Here is a 27,004-nt window from a genome sequence, read left to right as displayed (position 1 = left end):
ATAAAGGCTCTATTAACTATTCAAATCGATCATGATCTACAACAAGAGAATTTAAGACATGACATAGGAGAAGCTTGTAAAACCAAATAAAAGGGGGGGTTGCAAGTGTGAATCTACAAGGTGTACTTTCGTCCATCCAGAATGACGGACAGATCAAGAAAAAATTTTGCGGCACTTCAAATCGTACATGCCGCCTTGGGTCGTTGTCGTAACCCGGAGATGCAATTTTGGTTCTCCGTGCTTGTGAAAGTGTGTATTGTACAAGGAAGTCGGTTCAGTCTCGAGTTCTTGCATTGGTGAGATGTTGGTGCGCTTATTTGCCGATCTCAACACCACCAGTGGCGCCGAGGATACGCTTGATATCTGCACAATCGTCAATATTTGTTTAAAGTTTTGTTTCAAGGAAGAGAGACACATACCTCCGTAGATGGCGAATTGACCAGCAGTGAGAGTACCAACCATGAAGAGACGAGCACCGATACCAGAGTAAGAGCCGCGGAAACCGAGCTCCTTACCAATCTTGACAAGGCGGGTCATGGTGCCCTCACCAGGAAGACCCTTGGTCTTGTTGATCTTGGAAAGCATGGTGTCGGCAGGCTGGGAGACAATGGCAGCAGCGAAACCAGCCATCAAACCAGAGCCCAAGTTGACAAAGGTCTTGGTGCCGTCAGAGAGGGAGTCCTTGTCAACAACTCCGTAGACAGCCTCAACAACCTTCTCGAAGACGACGAATTTGGCGACGGTGTATGGGACCCTTTGTTCATTAGCCTACGACAGGAAAGATCGTTTGAAGAATAGGAAACATACTGCTTGAACAAGATAGGACCGAATCCAGAGTAGAAACCGCCGAGACCTTCAGTCTTGGCGATCTTAGAGAAACCACCGAGCAGACCGTTGGCGAAGGTAGGCTCCGAGACAAGACGGATACGAGTGGCCTCAAGAGGGCAAAGAGCGATATCAGCGAAAAATTCGGCAGCGGCGGAAGAGACGGCGTAGACGGCGATGCGGTTGTTGGAAGCGGTCTCGTAACCGAGCTGGTTGATGCACTGTTGCTTGAAGAATTCGTATCCACCGAACTTGAAGGCACCCTGGAGGAAGTAACCGGCGGCGGTAGGACCAAAACCAGTCAAAAGAGCGCCGGCACCTTCGTTCTGGATAACCTGGCGGATACCACCGAAGAGACCGCGGTTGTAGGTGACGGGGTCGAGCTGGATACGGGTCTTGACGCTGTTTGGATGGTGGTCAGCAATTATTTGTTGTTGCGATAATCGTAACGTGGAGACTTTTCTTTCTCTTTTCCTTTTGAAGCGGAATAAAGAGGTCCGAATGTTGTTCTACCGACGCGTCTCATGTTCCATTGAGGCGTGCGCCGGAATCACGTCGATGGAGAAAAACGATAGGTTGAGATGGGATCACTTACACATCAACAGGGGTCAAGGCACCGTGGGTGATCGAACAGCACACGGCACCGGCAAAGGCGAACCGGGAGTACAGGGCGACGCCGCTGAGCTTCGGGGGCTGGGCAGCCTCAACGGCAACAGGAGAAGGGGCAGACGAAGCCATTGCGTTTAGCAGGGATGTGAAGTGCTAAAACAAGCAAGAGTGGAGTTGGGGATGCGTCGAGGACAGATTCGAGAACCTGGAGGATGGAAGAAAGACGATGAGAATCCAGCGGAAGGGATGAACGAAGGTGGCCGCTGCGACGTGCAAGTTTTGACCCGAAAACTTTTCGCCGGCCAATCGCGGCACGGGAACTGCCCGGAACCGCCGATCACGTGCCATGGCGGCTTGGCGTTTTTACTGTTGTTGTTATTGTTATTGTTACTATTATTATTATTTCCGTTTTCCCCGGCAGTAAATCGCGTCTTGCGTTTAGTGACTCCAAGGGATCAAAAATCAAGTCTATTCTATACGACAGCCGCAGCAGAACATGCTGCGTGCTCTTGTAAATTGCTTCCGAAATCTCCCATATCAGTTTCGGGGCTCTCGGTGGACTTAAACCCGGAGATAGGCGGACGACTGGCAACATACAGAACTTGCTCAATAATAATATCTTTACAAATAATACTGTGACATTCTCCCTGTGATGTGCCCAGCCTTTAAGCTCCTGTATAGGTCATCTCAAATTAACATCTATCACGCCATAATCGCTATAATCATACATTAACCCCCTTCACAAGCAGCAGCTGCTCAATACGTCGCTATGCATACTGGTGAATATTATTACGACCTACTCACCAATCTCATGATTTGTCAAAAAACCTCATGACGTACATATGCATGTACAGATTTTCTACTTGGATATTCATTGCTTCTGGTTGGTGGAATTGGAGATCGGAATCTCGGATAACTCCGTATACTGCGCTAACCAGATTTAGATTAGCTCGGTTCTCCTCGGTCGAACATTTAAAGCAGCAGACATAATAATCCTAACTACATTCAAATGTTATTATTGATTGATTGGATTCGAGATCGGGTAGTTTTGATATCGCTAGTAGAATACCTTATATATCTCAATTGATCCTTCTTAGCTTCCGTGGGAGTTATTCTGCTTCTGTAAACATCGAAATTTTCAAATATATATATATGTGAGTGTGGAAGTAATGAGGCTACACATTAACTACCCATACCTGTATATCAATTTATTTACCTGGTCCTCTCTTTTCTCTTTCTTGGAAAAAACCCCATATTTTATATTTAATAGAGATTAAATATATATTCAATCTTGAGTTTATCTATACTCAAACTTAAAATTGCAATGTATATGTGTTTTCTTGTTAGTTGATGACTTAGTGTTACGTCCCCGTCAACAGCAGTTACAGGTACCAGTCGTTCTGATTGATCAGTTGATATCGAAATATTTCACCGAAGATACTGGTTTTTCCTTTGCTAATTACTTCGAAATTTTATTGCATTGAATTGTATCAACTTAAAGATGTTCTAAAGCCCGAACATTAAGCTGTTGTCAAAATCGCCCCCATGTGCCTGTCACAAAAAGAATTTTGTAACATCAACAAACTAGGCCACCCATCCCTGACTGCATGTGATTATCACTCATACAGTTCCCGTGGTCGCCTTTTCTGTGATGCGTCAACGAAAGTATTACATGAGTCATGACAACCTGTTAACATGCAAGTGTCCATAGTTACCCTTTGCTGCTACTGCTCCTTTTATTGTTTCGATTTGCTTCTTGGACTCGCAAGGATACTTCTATTCGTGAAAAAAAAAAAACAAACAAACAAACAAACCAAAACATTTCATGCCCAATAATTCGAAATCGAGGCAACCATGCAACTGAAAGCTTTCATCATCTGCTTGATGGCGACCGGGGCTTATGCCTGCACCGACGGCCAGTTACCGAGTAACCAACAGGCTCATGCAGCAAACAATATAACAAAACCAGAATTCGGAGGCCAAACTCCACCAAAGGGCACTGGAGCAACGTACTGTGGTAATCACGGCAACCCGTACGGCAGTAATATCCTCCTCATCGACAAAAAATGGGTGTCTAGCTTCAAATACGTGGCCCAGTTCTATTCGCCGCCGGAGACAACGGAATCATGGAACATTGTTGTTTGGAATAAGTGTGGTAAAGATGGTGGCGTTGACGGGTTCTTTGGTGAATGGGTGCAAAACTTTCAAATCGCACCAAGTGAAACCAAATATGTTGTTTTCGACGAGGATAGTCAAGGAGGCTGGGGAGCTGCTCCAGGTACTAGCCCAGTCCTTAACTCCGTGGGGAGCTGTGCAAGCACCTGGGGTGAGTTTGACTTTGCAAATGCGGCCAACAACGCGTCGGGCTATGATGTCTCTTCGATCGCGGCGCAGAATGCTACTCTGACCGTCCAAGGCATGCAAATTTGCGCTACTCAATCCAATAACTGTTCTTCTATTTCAAACTCTGGAACCGTCATCAATGCCTACACAGAGGCTAACCAGGATCGAAATGACATTGCCCCTTGGTTGATCGGCGATGGCCCGGTGACTCTGGACGTTACTATTAATTTCTCGGGGTAATGCTTAGACTAATCAGTTTGTCCTTTGGCACTTTTCTGGCATTTATCTGAGATTTATGCCTGTATTTCTCTCTCTATACCCTATTACCATTATAGATTTGCTCGGCATTGTTGTTACTTTAGCTCAGGCTGATACAGTTAAGTCGTATAGTTGACTATAAATTAACCAGAAATTTGCTATCCTTCAACTGTAATTATAATATACCGAAAAAGATATATATGTTTCCATTTTTCATCGCGCTTTTGTTGTATTTATGTGGACTGGAAGTCCGTTGTGGTACGACGTTTCAACGCGTGAGTAGACGTATCACGCATACAGGATCCACATGCAAGAGAATGAGAACTCCTGAGAGCACTAGAGATTTTGTTCTCCTTTCAACCTAGCATAAACAAGTTTGAATAGAAAGTTAGGGAATAGTTTTTTCTTATTTATTAAATCATGTTCTCCTTTTGTCTCCTAGTGTTAGACCACAAGTAGCGCGAAATTTTCAAGTGGCTGGAATTACATCGTTTGTCTATGATCCACGCAGTGTGGGTCAAAGTGAGGGTAATCCTCGCAATGATATTGACGTGTAAAAGCAGATTGAGGACTGCTCAGATGCCCTCACATTTCTTGCCAGTCAAAAGATTGTAGATCCATTACAAGTGGCCTGTGGGGGGTCTCATTTGGCGGAGCTGTGTCACTGTGCTGTGCTGCCTTGGATCCACGCGCACAGTTCGTGATTAGTATTTGTTCTATTCTTGAATGCAAATTCGAAGAGAATAAGCTATCAGTGCTCCTAGCAAAGAGTGCTCAAGATAGAGAGGTACAGATGAAGGGAAACCCACCGTTCTAATAAATCGAGCCTCAGTCATCATGGGATTTCCAAGGTATCCACGAGCCAACAAGGGCCCATCAATTTATAATTCCCCGATAGCTCCTATTGGAAGTAGGTGATGGTAATTTTGAGGATCTGCAATCCACATCCCACTGGAAAAAGCGTACCCGATCTGACTAGCCTGGTCCTTAAACTCCAATTGCTTGGCTGAAGTGTAGATACAGGCCTCCGAAGACCCATAGCCAGTGAAGAGTTTGGCGTAACTAGCCCATTTTTCAATATCGCCAGCCAAGACAGACTCGCCGACAAAAATGATTGTTTTTAAAGATGGCAGGGTGTTATTATGGGGAAGCCCTCGAGGCGATCAATACCCGCGAGACGGGGGAGCCGCAATACCACAAATTGTATATCACGAAACTTTCATTTAGAAGATCGGAACATAATTAAGTAAGTATAAAGGTAGAATAAATAAAAATACAATTCAAAATAATTGTTCCATTAATTCCCAGAATCCAGATCTTTTTTTTTCTGTTCTATTTTTTTTCTGGAGCAGCTTTTCAAAATGGTCCTATCCAAGCCGAACGATGCTCCTGTACCGAAGCTTTTCGATCTCTCCGGCAAAGTCGTTGCAATCACTGGTAAATTAGATACGCTGTTATAGGGTTCATCAACTGATTTAACCAGGTGGTGGAGGAGGAATTGGCCTTGCTGTTGCTACTGCATATGCCGAGGCAGGCGCCCAGGTATATATGACTGCGCTCAACTGTTTTCCATAAAGCAAATACTAATCCTCCTCTACCTATTTAGGTAGCCATTTTGTATCGCACAACTACAACGGCTCCTGGAACCGCAGAAACCTTTACTTCCAAATATCAGACACAATGCCGCGCTTACAGGGCCGATGTCACTATCCAGACCGAAATTGCGGCTGCTATCGACGCGGTCGTGAAGGATTTTGGTAAGCTGGATGTGATTGTGGCCAACGCCGGTATTTGCTCGGAGCATGCGGGCGACGAGTACACTCCTGAGGAGTTCCAGGAAATTATGGATGTTAATGTCAATGGTGCATTCTACACCGCACAAGCTGCCGCAAGGGTTTTCAAGCGTCAGGGGTTCGGCAATGTTGTATTCACTGCTTCTGTCAGTGCAATTCTTGTGAACACGCCCCAAAGGCAGGCTGCAGTAAGTTTAGTTTCCGAAAGTGTGGAAATGAGGAGTTTAGACTAATATCTATCTGCAGTATAATGCCTCCAAGGCAGGTGTCCTGCAGCTGGCCAAGTCACTCGCCGTCGAATGGGTGGATTTCTGCCGAGTCAATTGTGTTTCACCCGGTTATATCCAGACTCAAATAATGGAGTATGCATCTAAGGATATGCTCGACAAGTGGCTCGCCCAAATTCCTGCCCGCCGGTTTGCTTCTCCATATGAACTTAAGGGAGTAAGACATTGCGACATGGTTTTCCATATGTCCCGTTAGCTAATCTATATCTCTCCAGGTTTACCTTTTCTGCGCCTCGGATGCGTCAAGCTATATGACAGGGTCGAACTTGGTGGTTGACGGTGGATTTACTTTGCCTTAAAGGATTTCAAGAACTGAGACAGATACAGAATAGAATAATAATATTACTTTGTAAATATTGTCTATAGTACATCATAACTTAGTATTAATGGGATCATGTATAGCCCGATTTGGTGAACATTTATTTCATCTCAGACGACATCTGGCGAAACTTGGCTTGCGGTCAAAAAAAAAAAAAAAAAAAAAAAAAAAACTGGCTAAACATGGCTAATAATAAAAATAATTTTTTTTAACAGATTATAGCTTGAGGTGTCATTAAGAGGTCAACGTTCAACATTAATTATCCCTAGATCACACAGTACCACTACCCCATTAAATCTCTCTTTCTTTTATTTGTAAGGTTATTCACTTAGAATACCACGTAAGACCCGTGCATATGTACGGTAAAATGTGCGAATATCTATCGTTTTGTCCCAGTACCCGGTAACAAATACCTAGTGGGTTCGTCCTCTCACGGTGCCATCAATACCTTCCAGGTCACTGTATAAGCGCCATTCATAGTCCAAGCTAGGATCATTGAAGCGAGCTTTTGCATCCAAGGTAGCAATCTGGGCCAAGTCCTCGGGCTGTAACTCAAAATCTGCTTCCAAGTTCTGATCAATCTGCCAATCAACGACACTCTTTGGGATAACAGAGCGGCCGCTGTTGATACCCCAAGCGAGCACCACCTGCACAGCACTCTTGCCGTACTTTTCTCCTATCTCCTTTAGAATGGGTTGGTCAATGACACGCATCATGTGCGCAACGTCCTTTGACCATCCAGTCTGTCTGTAGAAATCGTTCATATTACCCAAAGGGCTAAACTGGACAACATGAATTCCCTTTGTGCGCAGCCATTCGTTGAATCCTTTCTGTTGCAGATATGGGTGGACCTCCATTTGGTGAACAGCCGGGATCTATATAATAATTGGTTAGTTCCAGAACACATCATTTTCGTGGGCACCTAGATATACTAACCGTGGAAGACTCGTTGACCAAAGTTTCGATTTCACCTTTGCTAAAGTTGGAAACTCCAATGGACTTGACCTTACCGGTCTTGGTCAGTTTTTCCATCGCTTTCCACGTGTCCAGGTAGGTGGTCTCGCCGGCAATCATCCTACCATCGGCATCCCTAGGAAATCGATCTGGTCCCCGCTGGAAGGTGCAAGGGTAATGCATCAAAAGAAGATCCACGTATGGGGTGTCCAAGTCTCGCAGCGAGTCATCCAAAGCACGCTCCACGTCTTCAGGGTGGTAATCATTGCACCACAACTTTGTACCGAGAAAAATATCTTCCCGGGGGACCCCGCTCTTCTTAATTCCCTTTCCGACTTGCTCTTCGACATTGTAGACCCGAGCTGTGTCGATTAGGCGCATACCCCTCTGTAAGGCCCGATTAACGGTATCTTCCTGAGAATCGGGATCCTGGAATGTGCCAAATCCAAGCGCTGGAATTTTAGCACCGGTGTTGAGTGTATACGAGGTTGCTCGGGTGGTCAAAGTGCGGGCGGTTGTCTGTGGAAGAGAAAGAAAGGGCTTCCGGAGCACCGATGCCCTACTTGCTCTGGCTGTAAAAAGTGCCATTATGTGACTTGTTAATTTGAATCTTCTCGACAAGTCCCACCGAGATGTTTCTGGCTTTGTGTAATGTAGCGTTCCGGGCTGTCAACTGAAGGGCTTTCGGCAGGGAATATATGTCGAAACTGAATAATCAGCTGATAATAAGGACGAGAATGGCTTTCCACAGACTGTGGCATCTAAGCCGGGGTTTTAGCAGCTAACTGCAGGGAATGCGGTGAGTTGTCGACTTCAAGCGAAGAGCATCGGAGATGGTGCCGATCCCGTGTCGGTTATGGCACGAGACGAGGGCGGATCGCCAGCAGCATTCCTCCACATGTCGTTTTATGGGGTAGTCGCGTAGCAGCTAGTGGTTTTAAAACGACAGCATTGAGCGGTAGAGTCTGGCCTTTTCTTTTTATATTTAGGCCGAATCATACATGTAGAGTCGGTCGGACAAAGTAGTGATGGTATCGAGCTTCCTCGGCAAGTCGGCAGTTGAGTATACCAAACCAGGTTATGGCATACATATATATAATTATTATTTATTTATAACAATATTTTATCGCTTGATCGATAATGAGAGTTCATCTAGTTAATGTTAGTTGGTAGTCGACGGTGGATTAATCATGTTGCTCTCCTATCAGTCTTTGGTGTACTGTGTTTCTCTATCTCTGTTGCGTAAACATTTTAAATGTTGAATAACGCAATGGTTTTAACATTTGAGGTATATTAATATTAGTAGGTAACTAAAGTGCAGCTTAGATAAAATGATTACCAAAGAGCAAATATATAGAAACAATACACTAGCGGTCCATAGCCAGTACCTACATACTTCATGTCGACTTGCTACCAGTTGACACCTCAGATCCAGATCTACTACACTTGCCGACTTGGGAAATACATGAGGGAGAATCTAGTATCCATCAATTTATATTAGCCATGCGTACTCCCCATTAAATATACCAATTCAACCCAAATAATCCTAATGAAAGTGCTATGGTCCACACCAAGCCCTCAATTACGTTGCACGCCCATCCAAGGCTACTATCTTATCAATTTAGAAATTTTCTAAATTTTCTTTGGGTCTAAAGTAAACCCCACTACTCAATATTCCATCAACACTGAGTACTTGAGATAAGGCCAATAAGGTGTCTATGACACCCGCCATGACACCCGCCCCCAGGCAGCAGCCCCACTCTTGCCAGTATTTAAGGCTGAGCCTCATCTTCAGAAATTCTTTTTTCTTCTTCATATCAATTCTTATCAGAACATTAAAGAGAAGAAAAAAACAGAAAAGAAATAAAAACGTTACCATGGCATCTCGTGGCAGTCTCTTCTCACAGACACTCCTTGACATCACCAACACAAAGCTAGATGAACTTGCAAAGGGTCGTGCTTCATTCCAAGCCCATCACGACCAGATACTCAGTCTACTAAATGGTCCCAACGATGACCCTATAGCCAGACTGTCTGCTATAGTCGATGGATTGAAGACTTGCTTCGGAGTAGTCATTTCCGATGGCCGAGTTGTTCGCGGCGGGACTGGCAATGAGCATCTAGAGATCACACTTAGGAATCTCGACCGATTCCTTGCACAGGCGAAATACGACCCTAGTGTATCGCCTAGAATTCTATCTCGGTGGCAGGACCTGCTCCTCAGCCACCTGGAGAATCAGTCGCAAAAGTACAAGTATGCCTCGTTGTACGCACAACTAACAACCGAGTGGCTTTCTGCGAAAAACGAGCCTACTGCAACTCATCAGGGTGACGGGGATGTTAGTATGGATGAGTTTGAGCATATTTCTAGCAGTCAAAAACTAGAAGCTCGAGAGGCTTGGGAAAAGTCGGTGTTCGAAGCTCCCAACATTGATACAGACGCCATTCAGCGGGTCCTACGAGACCTATTCGAGGCCACTCCAGACGATGTAAAAAATCTTCCCAATGCTTTACAGGCACTTCGCTGGCGGACTGCCAAATTTGAGCAAGCTCTGGCATCCCCGGGAATTTTCAACACGGCCAGTCTGCAGGAAAGTATCAAGAGCCTTCTTGCATCAGATTTGCTCGACGATGAGAAGAAAGACGTCCTAAAAGACTTTTTGAACAATTCCATCACCCTGAAAGAAATATCAGATGTACTGGATAGGCGACTGAAGTCAGTACAGGAGTGGTCTTGGGGCAGCGAGGTTCTACTTGAGCAACGCCGGCAAGTCAACGGTTCCTTCAAAATCTATATGCACGAAGACCTTTTACAAGCGATTTTCCTCCAGCATATCGGCCTCAAATGGTCTGTATTTTGGAAGAGTTCATTGTCTCAATTTCAACAGTCAGAAGGCATATGGAAATCCCCCGGGAGCTCAATATCATCTCTGGAAAAGATGCGACGACAGTATTTTCTGGGCCCGTTAAATAGCAACGATAGCGTGGCTAGCTCAAAAGAAGGGATCTACAGTGAAAAATACTTCTTATATAATCTCCCAACTTCAATGAGTTTGGATGTATCCCCTGAACAAGGGGAAGAGGAAGCGCAGGTGGCTCGATCTAAAAAGGCAAAAAAAGGTCTGATGTCGGTGCAGATGCAACAACAATATGTGGCGCAGATACCAGAACCAGTCATACGTAGACGAGTTCTACCAAAGCCACAACAAGCACTGGATAGTTATGATAGCCATAATAATCGACCACCAACGCAGCGACTTTCACCCATGGCTACGAAGCAAAAGTTACTGCATCTGCTGTCTACTGACATTCTCATCCAAACTCGCTTGCAAGGCGGCATTACTTGCTTCCGTACACAAGTCGCCAATCTTTTTGCATCGCTCCCGCATGCAACAATTTCGACGATATTATCCTATCTTGGGGTCTCACAGAAATGGATAAGCTTCTTCAAACGGTTCCTCTCTGCGCCTTTAAAGTTCATGGACGATTCTTCTTCAGCACCGCCTCGAGAGCGGGCAAACGGAACGCCTGGCTCGCATGTGCTAAGTGAAGTGTTTTCTGAAGTTGTCTTGTTCTGTCTCGATTTTCAAATCAATCAAGCGACCGACGGTGAAATCCTGTGGAGACTTGGGGATGACCTCTGGTTCTGGTCTGCCGATCACGAAATCTGTGTCAAAGCCTGGTCAACAATAAACAATTTCGTCGGGTTGATGGGTCTGGAAGCCAATGAGTCGCGCACCGGTTCTGCACGTATGTGCCGAAATCCTAAAGACAAGTACAGCATCGACCCAGTAGAATGCAATGGCCTGCCAGCAGGAACAATATGTTGGGGCATGTTACAGCTAAATCCAAAGAGTGGCCGTTTCGAAATCGACCAGGAAATGGTTAACGAACACATTTCTGAGCTCAGTCGACAGCTGAAAGGACAAGAAAACAGTGTGTTTGCCTGGATTCAAGCATGGAATACCTATGCCGCAACTTTCTTCACGTCTAATTTCGGAAAGTCAGCCAACTGCTTTGGTCGCTCACATGTAGACAACATGCTTGCTACTCATGAGCGCATTCAGCGTCAAGTTTTCTCGTCTGCTGGTGGCATAGAGTCTAGTATGAGTGTGGAATCAAAGTCAAATGGCAGTGTCATCGAATATCTTAAATGGGCTATTAGAACCCGTTTTGGTGTTGAAAATATACCGGATGGTTATTTCTACTTTCCTACTGAACTTGGAGGTTTAGAAGTGCGCAATCCTTTCATCGGGTTGCTTCAAATTCGGGACTCTGTTTTAGGAGACGCAAACAAACTCCTTGATCAGTTTGAATATGCGGAGCGTGAAGATTACCAAACTCTCAAGGTCAACTTTGAGAGTGGCAGGGTACCCCAAACAGACCGACACTTCCGCCCCAACGATGGAAATACGTTCTTTTCTTTCCAAGAGTACATTAAATATCGCGAGTCCCTCCCTCCATATTTCACCAGTAATATGACGCTGCTGAGTGTGCGTAATAAGTTTCTCGAAGAGCCCAAACAGGAAGCCGTCGAGACTGCATATAATGGCGATATCCAGACTGCTATCAGTGCGCTGGACGCCGACTCCAAGGGTATATTGCAGAATTGGGATTCCATGGAACCATACTGGAAGTGGGTTGCCCAGCTTTACGGACCAGACGTGATTGAAAGCTTTGGAGGTCTCAGAATTGTCGATTCCGGATTGTTGCCGATTGGTATGGTTAGCCTATTCCGAAGTGGTCGGGTGAAGTGGCAGGAGTAGTGTTTTATCTGAAAATTCGGGTTGGGTGTTGCACATTCATAACTATGTTGCCTTTTTTCGGGTTTGAAGTGGCCCCCCTGCTGGTGCGATTTCTTTGGGCCAAATTTGTAATCAGCAACGATACTTAGACTGGAATGATCTTTTTAACTACGCGATTCTTGCAAGGCGCAAAATTACACTAGAAATAGGCAAAACCAGATATGCGATTGGTATACTGACATGCTCATTACATGTTCAATGTTTAAAAAGCTGTTCCATTTTGGGATTGGCTAGTTAACAGCTATGCAGGATGTTAAAGTACCAACGTCCAGCTCCGTGTTCAGTTCGAAAGTTTAGTTCGAAGACCCCTCGTTATTCTTGATCTCGATTGAGGAATATTCACAAGACATCTCCATGGGCTGTCAAATACTTGTCTGGATAGTCTGATGGAAATAACTCGAGTCCATCCTACTTGGAAGAGCTCGATGAGGGCATCTGCACAGCAAATACACCACCGAACGGACCATTCTCGTTATTGTTAGATACCTTGACAAGGCAGACATTTTTCAAGCCGTTCACAGTGCCCGAACAGCTGGTCCCAGACGGGATATCGATAGCAAACGGCTACCCAAATATTAGCGTGGTGTCTTAAATTGAGCAGTTCAAAAGTTCTCACATAGTCCTTATTAACATTCACAGCATTTCTACGCTTGGCAAGGCTACCGACCATCCGGCTCATCAGGTCACGCTTGTTTGAAGTCGAAATCCACCCGTCATCGCCAGGTACCTGGGTTGTCACATCTGCAGATTTGGCTTCTGACCACTTGGCTGTTGCGGTTTCGTCCACTAGGGCCTCCAGAGGGCCAGCTCCGTCGGAGGTTACGATATGATATGTACCTTTGATGGATCCGCCGCTGCTGACCTGTGGAAGCGTATTGCCAGAGAGTTCCATGGCCTTGTCGAGATCGCTGAGGTGGTTCTTACCAGCTTCATCAGTATAGCCAATGTCATCGTCAGTAGTGATGTCGCTTGACCAAAACACAGTCGTGTCGACCTCGGTCAGATAGTTTGGGCCGGCCCCAGCAACGGCTGCTCCCCTAATCCCGAGCCCGGTACCATTGCCACCAAGATCACCAGTGACAACTGCGATCTTGCCATGGGCAGAAACGAGTGGGACGATGGCAAGAGCGTATAGAATAGCTTGTGTATACATTTTCAGTGGTCTTGTAGGTGTTTTCCTTTTTCTTTTTCTTTTTATAAAGGATTGCTGGATATGAATTGATTGAGAACGAGTTGGATAAAGATAGAAATTCAGTGAATGATAAAAGTGATTAATATATAGATGGCTACCAGTAGCCAAATAAAGATTGAAGAAATGAGAGCGTTGTAAAGGTGAATTGCTATGTCGATAGTAAGTCATTTGGAAGACTTTTGACCAGTATTTATATCTCTTTGTCCACTAGTTTTTACTTTTCCCTCAAAAAATCGGTCTCGATTTGATTGTGGCTTGTCTGAAGCTATTTCCATGCTTCATCACAACTCTATGTCTCTGCGCTGGCCAGCCTGCAAGCTGTAACGGGTAACTTGTAGGCGAGACAGGTAGGCACATAGCGAAACTCGATGGGTTAGAAATATATTTTATTAGGGTTAGTACCTACCCATACTTTGGGGTTTATTTTAGAAGATAGCGGTTGAGAAGAGATTTGACAAAAATAGATAGGCAGGGGCTTTTCATGTGTCGGCTTGGATACCTCCAATCAAAGCCCAGCTATTTGTATTTATGTGCACATTGTCATACGGCACTGGAACCCTGGCGTTTTGTAGCAAGGTGTGATATTGAAATAACTAAACTCATTGTTAAAACGTCCAAATATTATCATAGGCCTGAATGCCACTTCATAAGCCGATATGGTCAACATTGTAACTTGATTACTATTATTCTTTTAGGCCATCAACTGAACGCATAACACACCAAGTCATTTCCAAGAGTGCCAAAATAGGTATATTAGACATTCTGGGTTTAAATTAAGTTATCGATTATACATATGTTGGTAATAGAGTGATCTTTGAACTGGTTAATTAATTTGATACATCACTGTCTCAACGCAACCCTGTGGGGGAACCGCCCGCAACTTACACGCTGGAAAACCGACTCCAACCCCCTTGACAGTTTCATGGGTGTCAGACATGCTTTTATAATCTTCTTCAGTTATCAACTATAATAATATACATACAACGCCGTTCATCAATTAATATAACTGAAAATTCCAACCCGTCAACCATCTGCTAGCGTTGAAGAATGGCCGAACGAATCAAAGCTGCTACACAATTAAAGGGATTTTCAAAATACTTATCATGCGTATTAATTCCAGTGTACAGAATAGAAATTGGAATCAAATTAGTGTATATGTGCTGGTGTATTCTTACATGAACTAGTTATGATGAAGCCAAAATAGAGATTGCGCGCTAGTCCATTCCTTATTTTGCATTTAAACCAGTTTCACCAGACACTTACTCTTTCAAGTTTATCCTGCATCACCTCCATTGCGTTATAACGGGAATGGAGGATCTCCCCGGTTTCGCGATACTATGGAGTTGCTCTAGTCATCTCCTAGCCTAGGAGAAGTTCTTCTCCAACTCGACGAAGCACATATCCGCAGGCAAGGCTAGATTGCTGAATCTCTCGCGTGGAAACGGTGAAGTTTCACCAGTCTTGTGGTAGCCACGGCGCATGTACCACTCAATGAGTGCCTTGCGTGTTGAGAGCGCGTTGAGTGAGAATTTCTCTACACCCCAAGTACGTCGACAGTAGTCTTCGGCGTAGGCGAGGACCTGGCGCCCAACACCGCCGCGTTGATAACGGTCATCTACTGCAATCATAGAAAGGCGACCATAGTCAGAGCCACGCTTGGCTACCTCGATAGAAGCCGCAAGGGAGTTGCTGCTATCCAGGGCTATCAGAACGACGTTTTCCGGGCTGACGATTTTGTCCAGTACTTCCTGCACATCAATTCGGAAGTTCGTGGCCAGTTCAATATGACCTGTCCAGTCTGGTCTGCTGTCCTCGGTGCGAAACGCAGATTGCACGAGTTGCTGGATTCGCTCTGCATCGTCCGGGGTTGCAATGCGAAATTGGAGCTTTTCAGTAGCCATTTGGTTGAAATGTTTGATGTAGATTTGTGAACTTCAAAGGTATTGCCAGTTTGATATAACAGGTAGGAAGTGGAAGAATGATTGTAAGCATTGAAACGATGTATCTCTGACCCTGCAACGGGACTGGCTTTTTATATGTATACCCCGCGCGCGGTACCAATTGATCATTTGCTGTCCTCGTCGTTTACCTTGTCAAAGGGCGCGAAGAACACCGCGATATGCCTATCCCTAGTCATGGAAGACAAACCGACATCAAAGATGTAACCTCTATGTCTAGTCGACAAAAATGCCTCGTTTATGAATCAAAAGGCGCGGATAACAATGTCACCTTTCAACGCCCTACGACAAATGTCTAGAAGAAACGACAGCCTTCGTATTTGTGAGAGTCATCGCCATTACAATCATAAATCACGCATATATTGGCGAGTTGAGCGATCAGAGGCAAGATCTCGTCTCAATTATCATGAAACAGCGAGTCGCGGCGTGATTGGCGGTCAGCGTTGCCCGGCACGACGCGGCGACGTCAACACGACCAGCGCAGCCCAACAACAACTCCAGACCAGCCTGATCCTTTGCCTTGTGGATGCAAAACCAGCACAAATAATCTCGTCAAAAACGCGTTACACGGTCTTTGCTGTCGTAAAAGGTAGGGCTTTTTTTTTCTTTGTGTTTCACATCGCCGACGACTCGACTGCGCCGCACAGCCACATTCCCATGCCGGAGGGGATAATATTACTCGGTCGACCCAGTGTTGCGAAAATGGAGGATTCGACAAACGAGCAGCCCATTGATCGAGAAAAGCAACGCACAGCTTCTGATGGCGAGCTCCTGACCACTTTTGCCACGGCTGAAATCCCACCTGATGTCTTGGACACAGCGGACAGCGCAACCCACGACGCGTCTCAATTGCTCAACGACAACGCTTCGGACACGACTTCTTCCTCGCGACGCCACTCTACCAACGATCGAATGCTAGACGACGATCTCACAGATGGTCGCCTAGCGGGTGCCAAATCTGAATCCAGCCGCTCGTCGCTGTCTTCAGTTCCTGATTCCGTTGTCGTGCATTCCAAAGCAGACATGGTTCGCAATCAAGCCCCTCCGAGTACCGGCGACGTCTACGACAGCGATGTCAGCTACAATACATTCAACAACCAGATACCGCAGAAGATCCGCGACCGCAATTCGCCGTTCAGACACCCAAGCTCTGTTCGAGCAATGCAGATGTACACCGAAGACGAAGAAGATGAATACATGACTCCATCCAGGCGCCGAGGGCCAGCCTATCGTGGCTCGCCATCATCAGTTATGCGCTCTCCCGGATCTCCACTTGCTAGGCTACAGGGTTATAATTCCACGGGGGGGACGCCAAAGAAGCCGGCCATCAAAACAGAAAACCCTCTTGTGTTGCTGCACTGCACTGTCCTTCCACCTACAGTCATCCTCGCCCCGGGGATTCAACTTCCGGATCGCAAGGTCCTTGAAACCGTATTGCCTTTGCAGTTTTGGCGACGATGGAAGCTGTTGGAAGAGAAAATTGTTGGCTCAGGATTGCTCCGCGACCGAGGGGTTCTCCTTCAACATCCGCAGGAAGATTATGGGCTCTTGGAAGAAAGGCTTTTGGAAAGTTTAGAGCTGCAACGGCCAAGAATTGAACACGGCCATTTTGTTGGCGAACATGACTGTGGGGAATCAGGGAATGAAAGCAATAACGAGGATACTGAGAGTCGCCTGTCGTCTGATAACTCTCATGAACGGTCGTGTCCAGATTGTGGATGTCATGTTGGTCAGCATACAAGTCACAAGAGATGGAACGTTAGATTTTATGCAGCCAATGGGTTGATGAAAGAGGGGGCTTGGACGGCTGCTTGGAAGGAGATTGAGCGCATCGATGTACAAGTCAGTCTGTGGTTACCGTATGAGGTGAAGGTCGAGGTCGAGAGACGAATACAAGAGGAACAAACAGCTCTTGTGACGGAAAACCAGCTGAAAGCTGCTCAAATTGCTTCAAGCGAGAAATGTCTACCGCAGGAAGAGATCGATGGGCTGGCTTATGCTCCTCAACGTGACCGAGATATTCCAGAGTCCCGCTTAACGCCATTCGATATATCAACCGATCGGAAATTCGAACCGCTTAGTCCAAACCCCTATAGGAAGCCGAATCAACAAATTGATCTGCACACGCTTTTGTTCAACTACATTCGTATCGTGGCAAGTGACACCAGGAATATCATCACCGTGGCCAGCATCCTCGTTGCCACCCTCGCCTTGGCATACAGTTCTCAGACCAGACGCAACATGTCCGATGCTATTCGATTCGGTGATTTTCCAGCAGTTAGTACTCGGGTCTATCATACGAGTTTTGCTTCTGTCCTAACCCAAGTCTCGACAGAAGTCCCTACTATTGAAGTTGAGAAGTACGTGGAGGGGATTAGTGAGGTTCAACGAGTGGCTCAAGAAGTGAACCACAGCGAACCTCCTATTTACGAAACCACCAGCACTGCTCCATCAGTTCAGGCCACAGAAACGCTCGTTGAGAAAGTTGTTGAACCGCCGATCGAGAGCGCCGAGCCTCAATCAATTGACCATGAACCCAACCCAGTTCCCGATAATTTCGGGCCTGAAGAGCACCTGCCTACGGAAGATGAAATTCTCTCCGAGTATCCATCGCCTGATAACCAGGAGACAGTGACCCCTACTGAAACAAACCTGCACACTGGATTAGAGGCAGAATCAATAACCTCTTCTAGGCATGGTGTTGACGTGGAAGTCACTTGATGGGACTTTATTTTTTACGACCGATACGATATGGTACGAGGATTGTGCTCATTGCACTATGTAGTTAGTTTTCCATTTTATATGTAGCGCATCTATGTTGGATCTGGAACGAAAGCATTAGCATTAGGTAGTTATGAAAGCGAATTGATTCTCTCAACATTAAAACATTAAAGATACCCACCCCTGGTTTTCGTTGACCCCGTAATAGTAGTACAGTACATGCTAGTTAACAGCTAGCATTCCGCAACAAGATGGAAGGACACGTAGAAAAGGAAACATTTTTGACAGAAACTCGGCAAACCACGTAGCAGTACTCCTACTTAGTAAGAGTAGATGTCGCTATTGCTGCAATACAATCCAAGTCAGTCAAACTCAAACCTCGCGAGCCAAACGCAGAAGGAATGTCAAAAGGATCGACTCACAAATGCCGGTCAAACCTCTCTCTTCCATCGGCTCGAGCATTAACCCAGACACTAACACTCATCTCCAAGACTGGGAAGTTACCATAACCCTTTGAGTCAATTGTGATTGTCGGTTGGTTGATGGTATTATTAGTAGTACAACCCTCCAACACATCCGTCCATTTCTCGCCGGCGTGTCTCTTCCCAACAAACATCTTCTTTTTGGCCGATAGCCCATTGCTCATCACACAAGCCATGCCCCAAGGATGGCGGGCATTACCATATCGCACGAAACCAATGCAGTTTTTGTCAGAAAAGTAGTCTCGCTGTTCACCGTAGGCATAAAGCTTTCGTGCGAGAGCTAAAGTTGGAAGACGGCCTTCACAGGAGGGAGGAATGGGTGGGCTCTTTTTACCACCACTTGAAATACCGTATAAATCACCATAAAAGATGCAGGGGTAGCCTTGTTTGCGAAGGAGAATGAGGGCGTAGGCAATTGGTTTGAAAAATGGCGCTATTGGAGCCTGTATTCTCGTTGTGAGGGGGTGTATTCTAAAATAACATTTGAAGACAGTCATAGCTTACCTCTAGGGCTTGTGATGGTTGCTGTTTATCGAGGTAAGCATGTGAAAGTCACCAGTTGACAGTGGTTTATCATAAACTTACAGTATCGTGGTTCATGACAAATGTCTAGAAATAATTTTCAGTACATGTGCAACATCGAAAACATTAGTCCTAGATGAATATATCGACTTACCACTGCTTGCTCTGGCTTATAGTCCACCAATGTATTGTCAAGGATCAAACGCAAATCGCCTCCCCGCGTTTGAGAAATAGCAGACAGTCGGTTGCAAAGCGGCGCATCAAAAAGATGCACTCTTTCTTCCATGTCTTCCATATACTTTTTCAGCTCGGTCATCTTTCCTGACCAAAACTCGCTCACGACAAACCAATCCTTCCCAAACTTTTGTCGAGCGTGGTCTACCAAGGTCATTTGAAATCCAGACGAATAATGCTTTGCTGCGTCAAGTCTCATGCCGGCCAGCGGTAATTGATGACCAATCCAGTCTATCCAGTTCAGAATATCCTGCTTCACTTCCGGGTTGGAGTGGTCGAGATTGGCAAACATAAGATAGTCATAATTGCCGTTTTCCGTGCTAACGTCTTTTGCCCAATCCTTTCCCGGTGCAAATATTTTGTAGATCCCATTTTTCTTGTCTAGCTCATCGTAGTCTGTGCCGTTGAAGTGTTGCCAGTGGTACTTCATCTTGCTGTATGTCTCTCCACGACCAGAAAACTCAAAGCCTACCCATGCTTTGATTTCTTCGGGTTTTGTGAGGTCGAGGTTTCGATCTTATTCCAGTGTATCAGCTTGGGGACTTTCGTTTTCATTTACTTATGAGACTGGTGTACGAACCATGAGGATCAACTGTCACAGCAAGACACTTTTCTCCATCGTCTGCGCCGGCTTTGTGATTCAGGACAGCATCCCAAATAATTCCCATATCCAGCATCTGGGCCGCTTTTGCTAGACTCGACAGTTCTTCTTTCGTGCCCCATTTTGTTGCCACACTGTCTTTTTGGTCGAATTCCCCGAGATCGTACAGGTCATAAATGTCGTACCCGTTCCCCGCGGGATTCATGGCTTTACACCCCGGCGGCAAAAGAAGATTGTCGACCCCAATTTCTTTTAAATCACCAAGTGCTTGCTGCAAACGCTGCCAATGGCGACCATCGTGCGGCACGTACCATTCAAAAGCCTCCATCATGAGCGGGTTTTCATCTGAGGAATCCCATGATGGAAACTTTTCTATTCGCTCCGCCTCTTCTGTAATGAAATCATCAGTTCTGTGCATTAAATAGTAGGAAGAAAAATATTTTATTATCAAAAACCTTCGATTTCCTTCCAGGGCTCTTGCGGCTTTTGCCTAAAGAAGCAGGGGAACAGAGACTTCACACTTAGCTCCATGTCGAGTCGCAGGATCGCAGGACAGAGGCCAGAAAAATTCGTTACACATCGAAGTCACCCATGGCGGGCGTCTGAGACTATTTATTTGCGAGTCGGCCAGGGGTTGTTGACGCCCCTCTTCTCCCTTGCCGAATATTGTGCAGGGCAACCGGTAATAATTGGACGCACTACTGGGCGGCTTTAACTCTCGACTGACCGTGCTCTGCCTATATTGGGTTTTTTATTTGCTAATACCTCTTCTCGCTAGAGCATTCTAGGAAGGATCTCTACACAGGAAGAACGTGTGAAGTTGTCGTCCAGCTAAGGTTCCTCCTTTGTGCATCCAAGGATCGCATGTGGGGCGATCCTGTATACCTTCATCTCGTCGCCCAATTAGGAAATCCCAAGTCGACTACCGTTGAAATCGGACTTGTTCGTTACTTTTGCGATATCGCATGCTTCTAATATTAGCACGCGCTTTTATTTGCAAACTACTATTACTTTTGACTTTTTTAATTTGTAAATTGATTATCAGGTTCCCTCGCGGGGACCTCCGATTAACCATTTCCATAACCTTGCATTCTCCGATTCCGAATTAACTAGCTGCATGAACATGCATCCGATTGCATGCATAATTCTTTGCGCAGTCTATAAATGGGCATTGGTGTTTTCTCTCTTTTTTTCAGATCAATAAATATAAACAATGTTTACCACACTTTTCTCTCCTGTTGTGATTTTTTTTTTCCTAGTTGTATGATCTCAAATGAGCAGATTTCTATTCAAATAAACGATATTAGAATAAATTAGACCATTGATAAGTTAGTATCATCGTAAACTCGATTAATCATTGACTCGTCTTGCCAAGCATCTATCTACATGCATCTTCACATGGAAGCATATGATCAGTTCCAACGTAGGTACATCGTCGAATTACTGATAGTGATAAGTCTATCCCTAATTCCATGCTCCATCCAACCTTAGTTATTATTTGTAGCCCTAAACCTAACATAGTCCGACCATTATTAGACAAGGCGGAGAGTCTCGTCTCTAACTTGAGGGATTCCTTCGTCAGTCTTTGGCTCGATAGCAGGACTACTAACCAGGTACCTCTGCTGCGCAGAACCTAGCATCACAACATACTTTTAATTTTTACCTTAATATTTGGTCTTTTACTAACTCTTTTGCTTTTACTTCGTCCGCATAATGGCTTGGTCTCCCTGTGACATTTTCGCTATCAGTAGTTCACCACCCAGGGACTAAAATCAGACAGCCCCAAAATTGAAGCGTCAAAAGTTTAAACGTTAATCAAGTATTGAAGCTAGATAGTCATCACGCGCACGTGTATAGATAGCTTTCAAGCCTAGAGACGTGCTCGAGGGGTGTTCAAAGGATTTCCCTGTAACCTTTTTGCAGGTGTGAATACCCACAAGATTAGTACGTACTGTAGTACGTCAAGGAAGTATGTCAGCCGCCCTTATGACTGTAAGTTTTCGGCTCTGTCGTCGTTGTCATCCTACAAAGTGGCATTGCGGAGTTTCATGTTCAAGTCACATTGATCCTCGGCCTATGCAAATTCTAACCTAGAAAATCGGTGGTTTGACTTGTAGATCGCTTGTCACTTAAAAGCTTATGCATTCTTATTTTTCTTTAGATTACTGTTATGATCAATGATTGTCCTGCATTTCCGTTCTCAAGAACCCATCCAACACATTGTGCCGTCCACTCTCTCGGTGCATCGATTCCACCCAATCAGAGCAGATCGAGGATACTTGCAGCTGTTTTATCTAACCAATCTCGAGAGGGAGATCGCCCATTCGCATTTGGTAACTTTTAGGCCAATAAAAAGGGTTTCCTTCCAGTCAGCCCGCGATGATGTTACATGGGCCCATGGGGGCGTCAAGTTGGGGCCGCCGGCAACTATCGCGAAACGTGGTTAACCGAGTCCCGATCCAGGTACCAAATTTCCTCGGCGTCGAATAAGTAACTGAGTTGGAGTGTAAACAGATCTAGAGCCTGAAATGCAAATATTAATCATTGTTCCTTGAGCAAGACAGCACCTAAAGTTCCGTTAGAGGTTCTTCCTTATTTCCGGGAGTCCAACAAGTAGTTGCAAGTGCTGACTGGAACGTCGGCGGTGTTGTATCCACCATACTTTCCCAGGTACCTGGCCTTGCCTAATACAGTAAGAACAGAGTAGATTCCGTGAATGATGACCAGGCTAAGGACACCATTAACCCAATTTAACTCCCGGCACGTAAGATGTTACATACATACCTTTCCTCTTGTAGCTTAATACCAGTTTCGTGTCAGGTACCATGTGGATGGTCGTTAGTAGATCAGTGCTCATGGCCAGATGGAGGGAGAGGTGTACGTCAAACCGAGATTCCAATAATAATTTTGCTGGGCAGGTGGGTTTCATGATCGGCAATATAATAACGCCCTTCCCCGGTCCAGCTCTCGCTGTGTTTGTCTTTCTATCACCAGCCAAGCATCCAGACTTTCGTTTCTGATCGACATCTGTCGCTCCTTTTTAACATTCTTTGACAAACGACCATTACAAAGTCGTGCCCCTCCTTCAGATATCATACAGTCACTCCCTCCCAGAAACCGAAAATGAAGACTGAAATGATTGCAGCAGCTGGCCTGCTAGCCACAGCCGCCAAGGCTGATTCTATCTTCAGTGGAAATGGATTCGGCACATACTACTACGACATCGACTCTCCTTCCGCCTGCAGCACCGATTTCTCGGTCGCAAATACCGGCCAGGTTGAGTGCAGTCTTACCCAGGTGTATACTCTCGAAGATGTCGGCTCCGAATACCTCGTTGCCATGAACCACAGTCAACTGATTTCCGATATGGGAAAATACTGCGGCAAGAAGGTCGAGGTCACAGTCAACGGTGTCAAGTCTGATCTGCCCCTTTTCATTGGTGACGGATGCTACCGATGCTCCCAGGGAACACCTGATCAGGATACTTGGCAACCTGACGGCTCTCCCGGCCTAGACTTTAGCTTCTCAGTGCTGGATAAACTTTCTTCGGAGGCATGCACCGATGGCCATATCGATATCAGTTGGGAGATCGTTGATGAGTCGCTTTATACCTTTGACTATGATGGATCAGGAACTCCCCAGGGTCCCGTTAGCGGTGTCACCACTACTGCCATTACTACCACTACGTCTCCTACTACTTCTCCGTCGGGATCTGCTTCCCCTACCACATTGGCGACAACCACTTCGCCTGCCTCGGCCTCTGCCACGCCGACTAGCTCCTCGTGCAGCAGCAACACCTGGCAATGCAACAGCGATTCGACTGCCCTTGAGCAGTGCGTCAACAGCAGCTGGACCACTGTCGAGACCTGCGGCACTGGAACTACCTGCCAGGGTACCTCCAACCCCTACTGCGCCTAGATTAAGATCAGGCCGCAATCGTTCATTAACACTGTTGCTTAGCAATTTTTAAGCAGTGTTATATGAGGGTTAGAGGCTCTGTATCAAATTCAATTGGCTTGTCTCTTGGCGATTGTCACCGTTGAAACCTTTCATGTATATATTCTTCAAAATAAACATCAATTACTTGTATATGAAGATACCTTCCATGTTTAAATAAAGTTTGACTTTAGTGTCTGGATATTGGTCCGTGTCCAACTCTTTCTCGTCCACCAGCGAGATGTCGAGATGCACCACTTCAACATTTGAATGTTCCTAATGAGGACGTCGGCTTAACGGGGCTTTCCATAACCTCCGCTCTTCATCAGAGGACCATTCATTACGATATCCCAGTTGTGATATGCCTTCATTTGCTCATGTGAAGAGATAATATCGGTCTTTCCACGGGTGTAGCTCGACTCGTCGTACGCATCGATAGTTGACTTCAAGTCTTTGTTGTCGTAGACAACACCCTTGATAGCGTCGACATACAACTTTGCATCTTCTGCAGCATTGTTAAGGCCTTGAGCACGGACTAATTCATTGCATTAGTTAGTTGAATTTTCGATCAAGCATTATCGTATAAAAGGAAAGGGCTTACAAGGAAGCATAGGATGTGCTGCATCGCCAGCGATGGTTATTTTCCCATCCCTGTTGTCCCAGGGGACTATATTTCCCCAAAAGTTAAACTATTGATACAGAATTAGCAATCCACTTTTGTTCTAAAAAATGCTGATACGGAGTTGTCACTGCTTACCCTTTCTGCACTGATCGGAGTGTCATCAGTCACCCACAAGCCTATCGATTTATAAGGCTCGCAATAGGTTGCCATATAGGTTTTGAAGAGTTTTCTTTGCTCTTCTTCATCGGCTGGCGGGTCATCTTTGGTGAGATTCGAGAAGGAATATTGAAAAACCCATGTCTCTGGCTTTTCCGGATCCACGACATCGGCCACTGTAGGATATTAGCATGATGAAAAATGGAAATATATTTAAGAAAAATAAGGAAATGGCTGTTTGGTTCTAAACTTACTAGTTGAGAACACTAAAGTGTTCTGGTTTGGATGGGGACTGACCTGATAAACGGTTAGTATAAAATTCAATTTGGTACTTTTCCAGTAGACATGCCTGTCCGATTAAATGACTGTTGTTGCGGATAAACAATGCTTGCTCTGCTGTAAAAGTCGCAAAAACATTCTATTAAATCGGGTGTCAACGTCATATCTCTTTCAGTGCCTGGAATACAATGCCCTTACTAATGACAAACTCTCGGCTGCTTGTAACTCCCCAGCTTCCTTCCCCACGAGGTAATTTCGGACTACACTTCTTGCTATAAAGAAAGAGTAAAGTGTTAGATCGAGCGATAAAAAAAGGGCCATGAAAGAAATGGGACACAAAACAAACCTCCATCAGCGCCTACAATGACACTCCCCTTGGCCACGACACTGCCTCCATTAAATAAAACCGTCACAGCAGGTTTCTCTCCGGCAGCAGACTCTGAACGGACTTCTGACAGTTTCATTCCGAAGTGAATGTCAATACCCGTGGAAAGCAAGTTTCGAAGCTTGCCTCGCGAAACTCGCCGCCCGCTAGGCATAGGCATTTTAGCCATGAGATCGCCAGTGAGCCCGTTAACGAGCGGAATGTATGCGGCTTCGGTAGAGTCATTATCCGTCCAAGGATGGGTTTCAGTGGACTTGAGTTTTGCTGAGATTTCTAGTGGAACACAGGCTTCGATAAAGGGAATTGACCAGTGTAGGGCTACGGTCCATTTTCCAGCGCGTTCTTCGTACTCTTCCCTTGAGTAACGTTCGTAGATTGTAGCTCGAATTCCGGCCTTGAGTTATGTGATTGTCAGTGAAATATGCGGGAAATCATATGATATCATATAGGGCTACCTTTTTCAGTCCCTGGGCAATCAAGAGACCGGTTGCTCCTACAATCATATTAGCTCATAAAAACACTAAACATAAGAAGAGTGTTTACAAACCAGCTCCAACAATGAGAACATGGAAATCTGAATCGGCCATTGTGATGAGGTTATGGTGAAAACCGGTATGCTGAATGTTGTGACAGATTGCTGGCGAGTACTAGGCTATATTTCCGAAATGTGTAATATTGTAATGAAGAAATTTGCGCAACTTGGATACCTTAAATATTTACAGATTAATCCCAGCACAGCATCAACATCATTGTCATTATCGAGCGACTTGGTAATCAGGCGCGTTGGGTCCGAGTCCAAACTGAAGAAGCGAAAGAGCGAACGACCGAAATTATGTGAAAAAAAGTTCAATATTTACTCTCGCCGAGAGAGTCCGATAGGCCACCCATTATTGACGGATGCAAAGTCCCGTTGGCCTCGCCAAGTCTGTACTAGGAGAAGCAGATCACCCGCGCATCCGAGGTGTAGCGAAACGTCCCTTGTTCAGAGGTTTTTACGAGTAGGTGTCGACATTCGTGCGAAAGTGATGCATTTGTGGAATTTCTATGTGCCGAAACCATGGTATTTGGGTTCTCCTTTCGTTTTGTCTGGTCGTGCATAGCTATTCTCCCCTTCATTTAGAGCGGCTTGACATGCTACTGCTATCAGGCCAGCTCGGAGAAATTGGAAAGCATCAAATTTTGGACCAAAATCCAATGTATAGATGAGTTCAATTGTATGTGTCGTCCAATATCGTGCTGACATGTTAAACCATCTGTAACAAACTAGAATCGGGCGGTCGCATGCTTGAAAGTTTGATCTTAAATATTCCATAGTATTGCACAAAATCGAAATATAAGTCATTAAAATAAAGCAAATAAAGTAGGAGGAAAATCTTAAACTGCTTGGTAGGCGATACCTTCAATGGTATAGTGAGAGAGGGGAGCGGAAATGGGTAACATGTACCGAATTAGGAAATTTCTGCCCGATTAGGATAAATCTGGAGAAACTTATCAACAATGTGCACTCTTGTTATGAATCTGTTCTTGCTATCGCATAGATTATTTTGAATCGGTCTGGTTGATCTCAGCGAGTCTTGGTTTCTAGGTGACAAGTGATCTTCGCCCTATATCAAAATCGGCCTTGTATGTGATCAGCGCTGGTATTGAATTTATCGATCAGTTGTCTCAAAACATTCTATATATATACACATCAATTGATCAATGATGACATCAGAATACGGAC

The 27,004-nt window shown here is 45.3% G+C and overlaps 11 protein-coding genes across 11 annotated transcripts; 5 read left to right on the top strand and 6 right to left on the bottom strand.

Moving 5' to 3' along the window:
* Nucleotides 1-313: 313 nt before the first annotated feature.
* On the bottom strand, nucleotides 314-1,563 carry TRUGW13939_09112 (uncharacterized protein; the record flags this gene model as incomplete). Its single annotated transcript, XM_035492237.1, has 4 exons — nucleotides 314-363; nucleotides 420-754; nucleotides 808-1,227; nucleotides 1,421-1,563. 4 exons carry the CDS (start codon nucleotides 1,561-1,563, stop codon nucleotides 314-316), a joined length of 948 nt encoding a protein of 315 aa, XP_035348130.1.
* A 1,725-nt stretch (nucleotides 1,564-3,288) lies between these two features.
* Nucleotides 3,289-4,017, top strand: TRUGW13939_09111 (uncharacterized protein; the record flags this gene model as incomplete). The annotated part of the gene is made up of 1 exon (XM_035492236.1): nucleotides 3,289-4,017. One exon carries the CDS (start codon nucleotides 3,289-3,291, stop codon nucleotides 4,015-4,017), a length of 729 nt encoding a protein of 242 aa, XP_035348129.1.
* A 1,379-nt stretch (nucleotides 4,018-5,396) lies between these two features.
* Nucleotides 5,397-6,414, top strand: TRUGW13939_09110 (uncharacterized protein; the record flags this gene model as incomplete). The annotated part of the gene is made up of 5 exons (XM_035492235.1): nucleotides 5,397-5,472; nucleotides 5,519-5,577; nucleotides 5,642-6,016; nucleotides 6,075-6,272; nucleotides 6,331-6,414. The coding sequence occupies 5 exons, from the start codon at nucleotides 5,397-5,399 to the stop codon at nucleotides 6,412-6,414; spliced, it is 792 nt and encodes a 263-aa protein (XP_035348128.1).
* Nucleotides 6,415-6,847: 433 nt separating this feature from the next.
* TRUGW13939_09109 (uncharacterized protein) lies at nucleotides 6,848-7,976 on the bottom strand (the record flags this gene model as incomplete). Its single annotated transcript, XM_035492234.1, has 2 exons — nucleotides 6,848-7,309; nucleotides 7,371-7,976. 2 exons carry the CDS (start codon nucleotides 7,974-7,976, stop codon nucleotides 6,848-6,850), a joined length of 1,068 nt encoding a protein of 355 aa, XP_035348127.1.
* A 1,289-nt stretch (nucleotides 7,977-9,265) lies between these two features.
* Nucleotides 9,266-12,154, top strand: TRUGW13939_09108 (uncharacterized protein; the record flags this gene model as incomplete). Its single annotated transcript, XM_035492233.1, has 1 exon — nucleotides 9,266-12,154. The coding sequence occupies one exon, from the start codon at nucleotides 9,266-9,268 to the stop codon at nucleotides 12,152-12,154; it is 2,889 nt and encodes a 962-aa protein (XP_035348126.1).
* A 447-nt stretch (nucleotides 12,155-12,601) lies between these two features.
* Nucleotides 12,602-13,346, bottom strand: TRUGW13939_09107 (uncharacterized protein; the record flags this gene model as incomplete). Its single annotated transcript, XM_035492232.1, has 2 exons — nucleotides 12,602-12,757; nucleotides 12,810-13,346. The coding sequence occupies 2 exons, from the start codon at nucleotides 13,344-13,346 to the stop codon at nucleotides 12,602-12,604; spliced, it is 693 nt and encodes a 230-aa protein (XP_035348125.1).
* A 1,403-nt stretch (nucleotides 13,347-14,749) lies between these two features.
* TRUGW13939_09106 (uncharacterized protein) lies at nucleotides 14,750-15,286 on the bottom strand (the record flags this gene model as incomplete). Its single annotated transcript, XM_035492231.1, has 1 exon — nucleotides 14,750-15,286. The coding sequence occupies one exon, from the start codon at nucleotides 15,284-15,286 to the stop codon at nucleotides 14,750-14,752; it is 537 nt and encodes a 178-aa protein (XP_035348124.1).
* A 759-nt stretch (nucleotides 15,287-16,045) lies between these two features.
* TRUGW13939_09105 (uncharacterized protein) lies at nucleotides 16,046-18,064 on the top strand (the record flags this gene model as incomplete). The annotated part of the gene is made up of 1 exon (XM_035492230.1): nucleotides 16,046-18,064. One exon carries the CDS (start codon nucleotides 16,046-16,048, stop codon nucleotides 18,062-18,064), a length of 2,019 nt encoding a protein of 672 aa, XP_035348123.1.
* A 418-nt stretch (nucleotides 18,065-18,482) lies between these two features.
* TRUGW13939_09104 (uncharacterized protein) lies at nucleotides 18,483-20,434 on the bottom strand (the record flags this gene model as incomplete). Its single annotated transcript, XM_035492229.1, has 6 exons — nucleotides 18,483-18,989; nucleotides 19,051-19,071; nucleotides 19,132-19,155; nucleotides 19,223-19,818; nucleotides 19,883-20,293; nucleotides 20,359-20,434. 6 exons carry the CDS (start codon nucleotides 20,432-20,434, stop codon nucleotides 18,483-18,485), a joined length of 1,635 nt encoding a protein of 544 aa, XP_035348122.1.
* A 2,592-nt stretch (nucleotides 20,435-23,026) lies between these two features.
* On the top strand, nucleotides 23,027-23,821 carry TRUGW13939_09103 (uncharacterized protein; the record flags this gene model as incomplete). Its single annotated transcript, XM_035492228.1, has 1 exon — nucleotides 23,027-23,821. One exon carries the CDS (start codon nucleotides 23,027-23,029, stop codon nucleotides 23,819-23,821), a length of 795 nt encoding a protein of 264 aa, XP_035348121.1.
* Nucleotides 23,822-24,132: 311 nt separating this feature from the next.
* Nucleotides 24,133-25,868, bottom strand: TRUGW13939_09102 (uncharacterized protein; the record flags this gene model as incomplete). Its single annotated transcript, XM_035492227.1, has 8 exons — nucleotides 24,133-24,374; nucleotides 24,441-24,528; nucleotides 24,597-24,793; nucleotides 24,915-25,035; nucleotides 25,095-25,168; nucleotides 25,243-25,675; nucleotides 25,737-25,774; nucleotides 25,829-25,868. The coding sequence occupies 8 exons, from the start codon at nucleotides 25,866-25,868 to the stop codon at nucleotides 24,133-24,135; spliced, it is 1,233 nt and encodes a 410-aa protein (XP_035348120.1).
* Between the last annotated feature and the right edge of the window lie 1,136 nt (nucleotides 25,869-27,004).

This window comes from Talaromyces rugulosus, chromosome V, assembly GCF_013368755.1.
Source record: "Talaromyces rugulosus chromosome V, complete sequence".
NCBI lineage: Eukaryota > Fungi > Ascomycota > Eurotiomycetes > Eurotiales > Trichocomaceae > Talaromyces > Talaromyces rugulosus.
The sequence above is the reverse complement of the archived record's forward strand: the minus strand, read 5'-3'. Positions and strand labels throughout refer to the sequence as shown.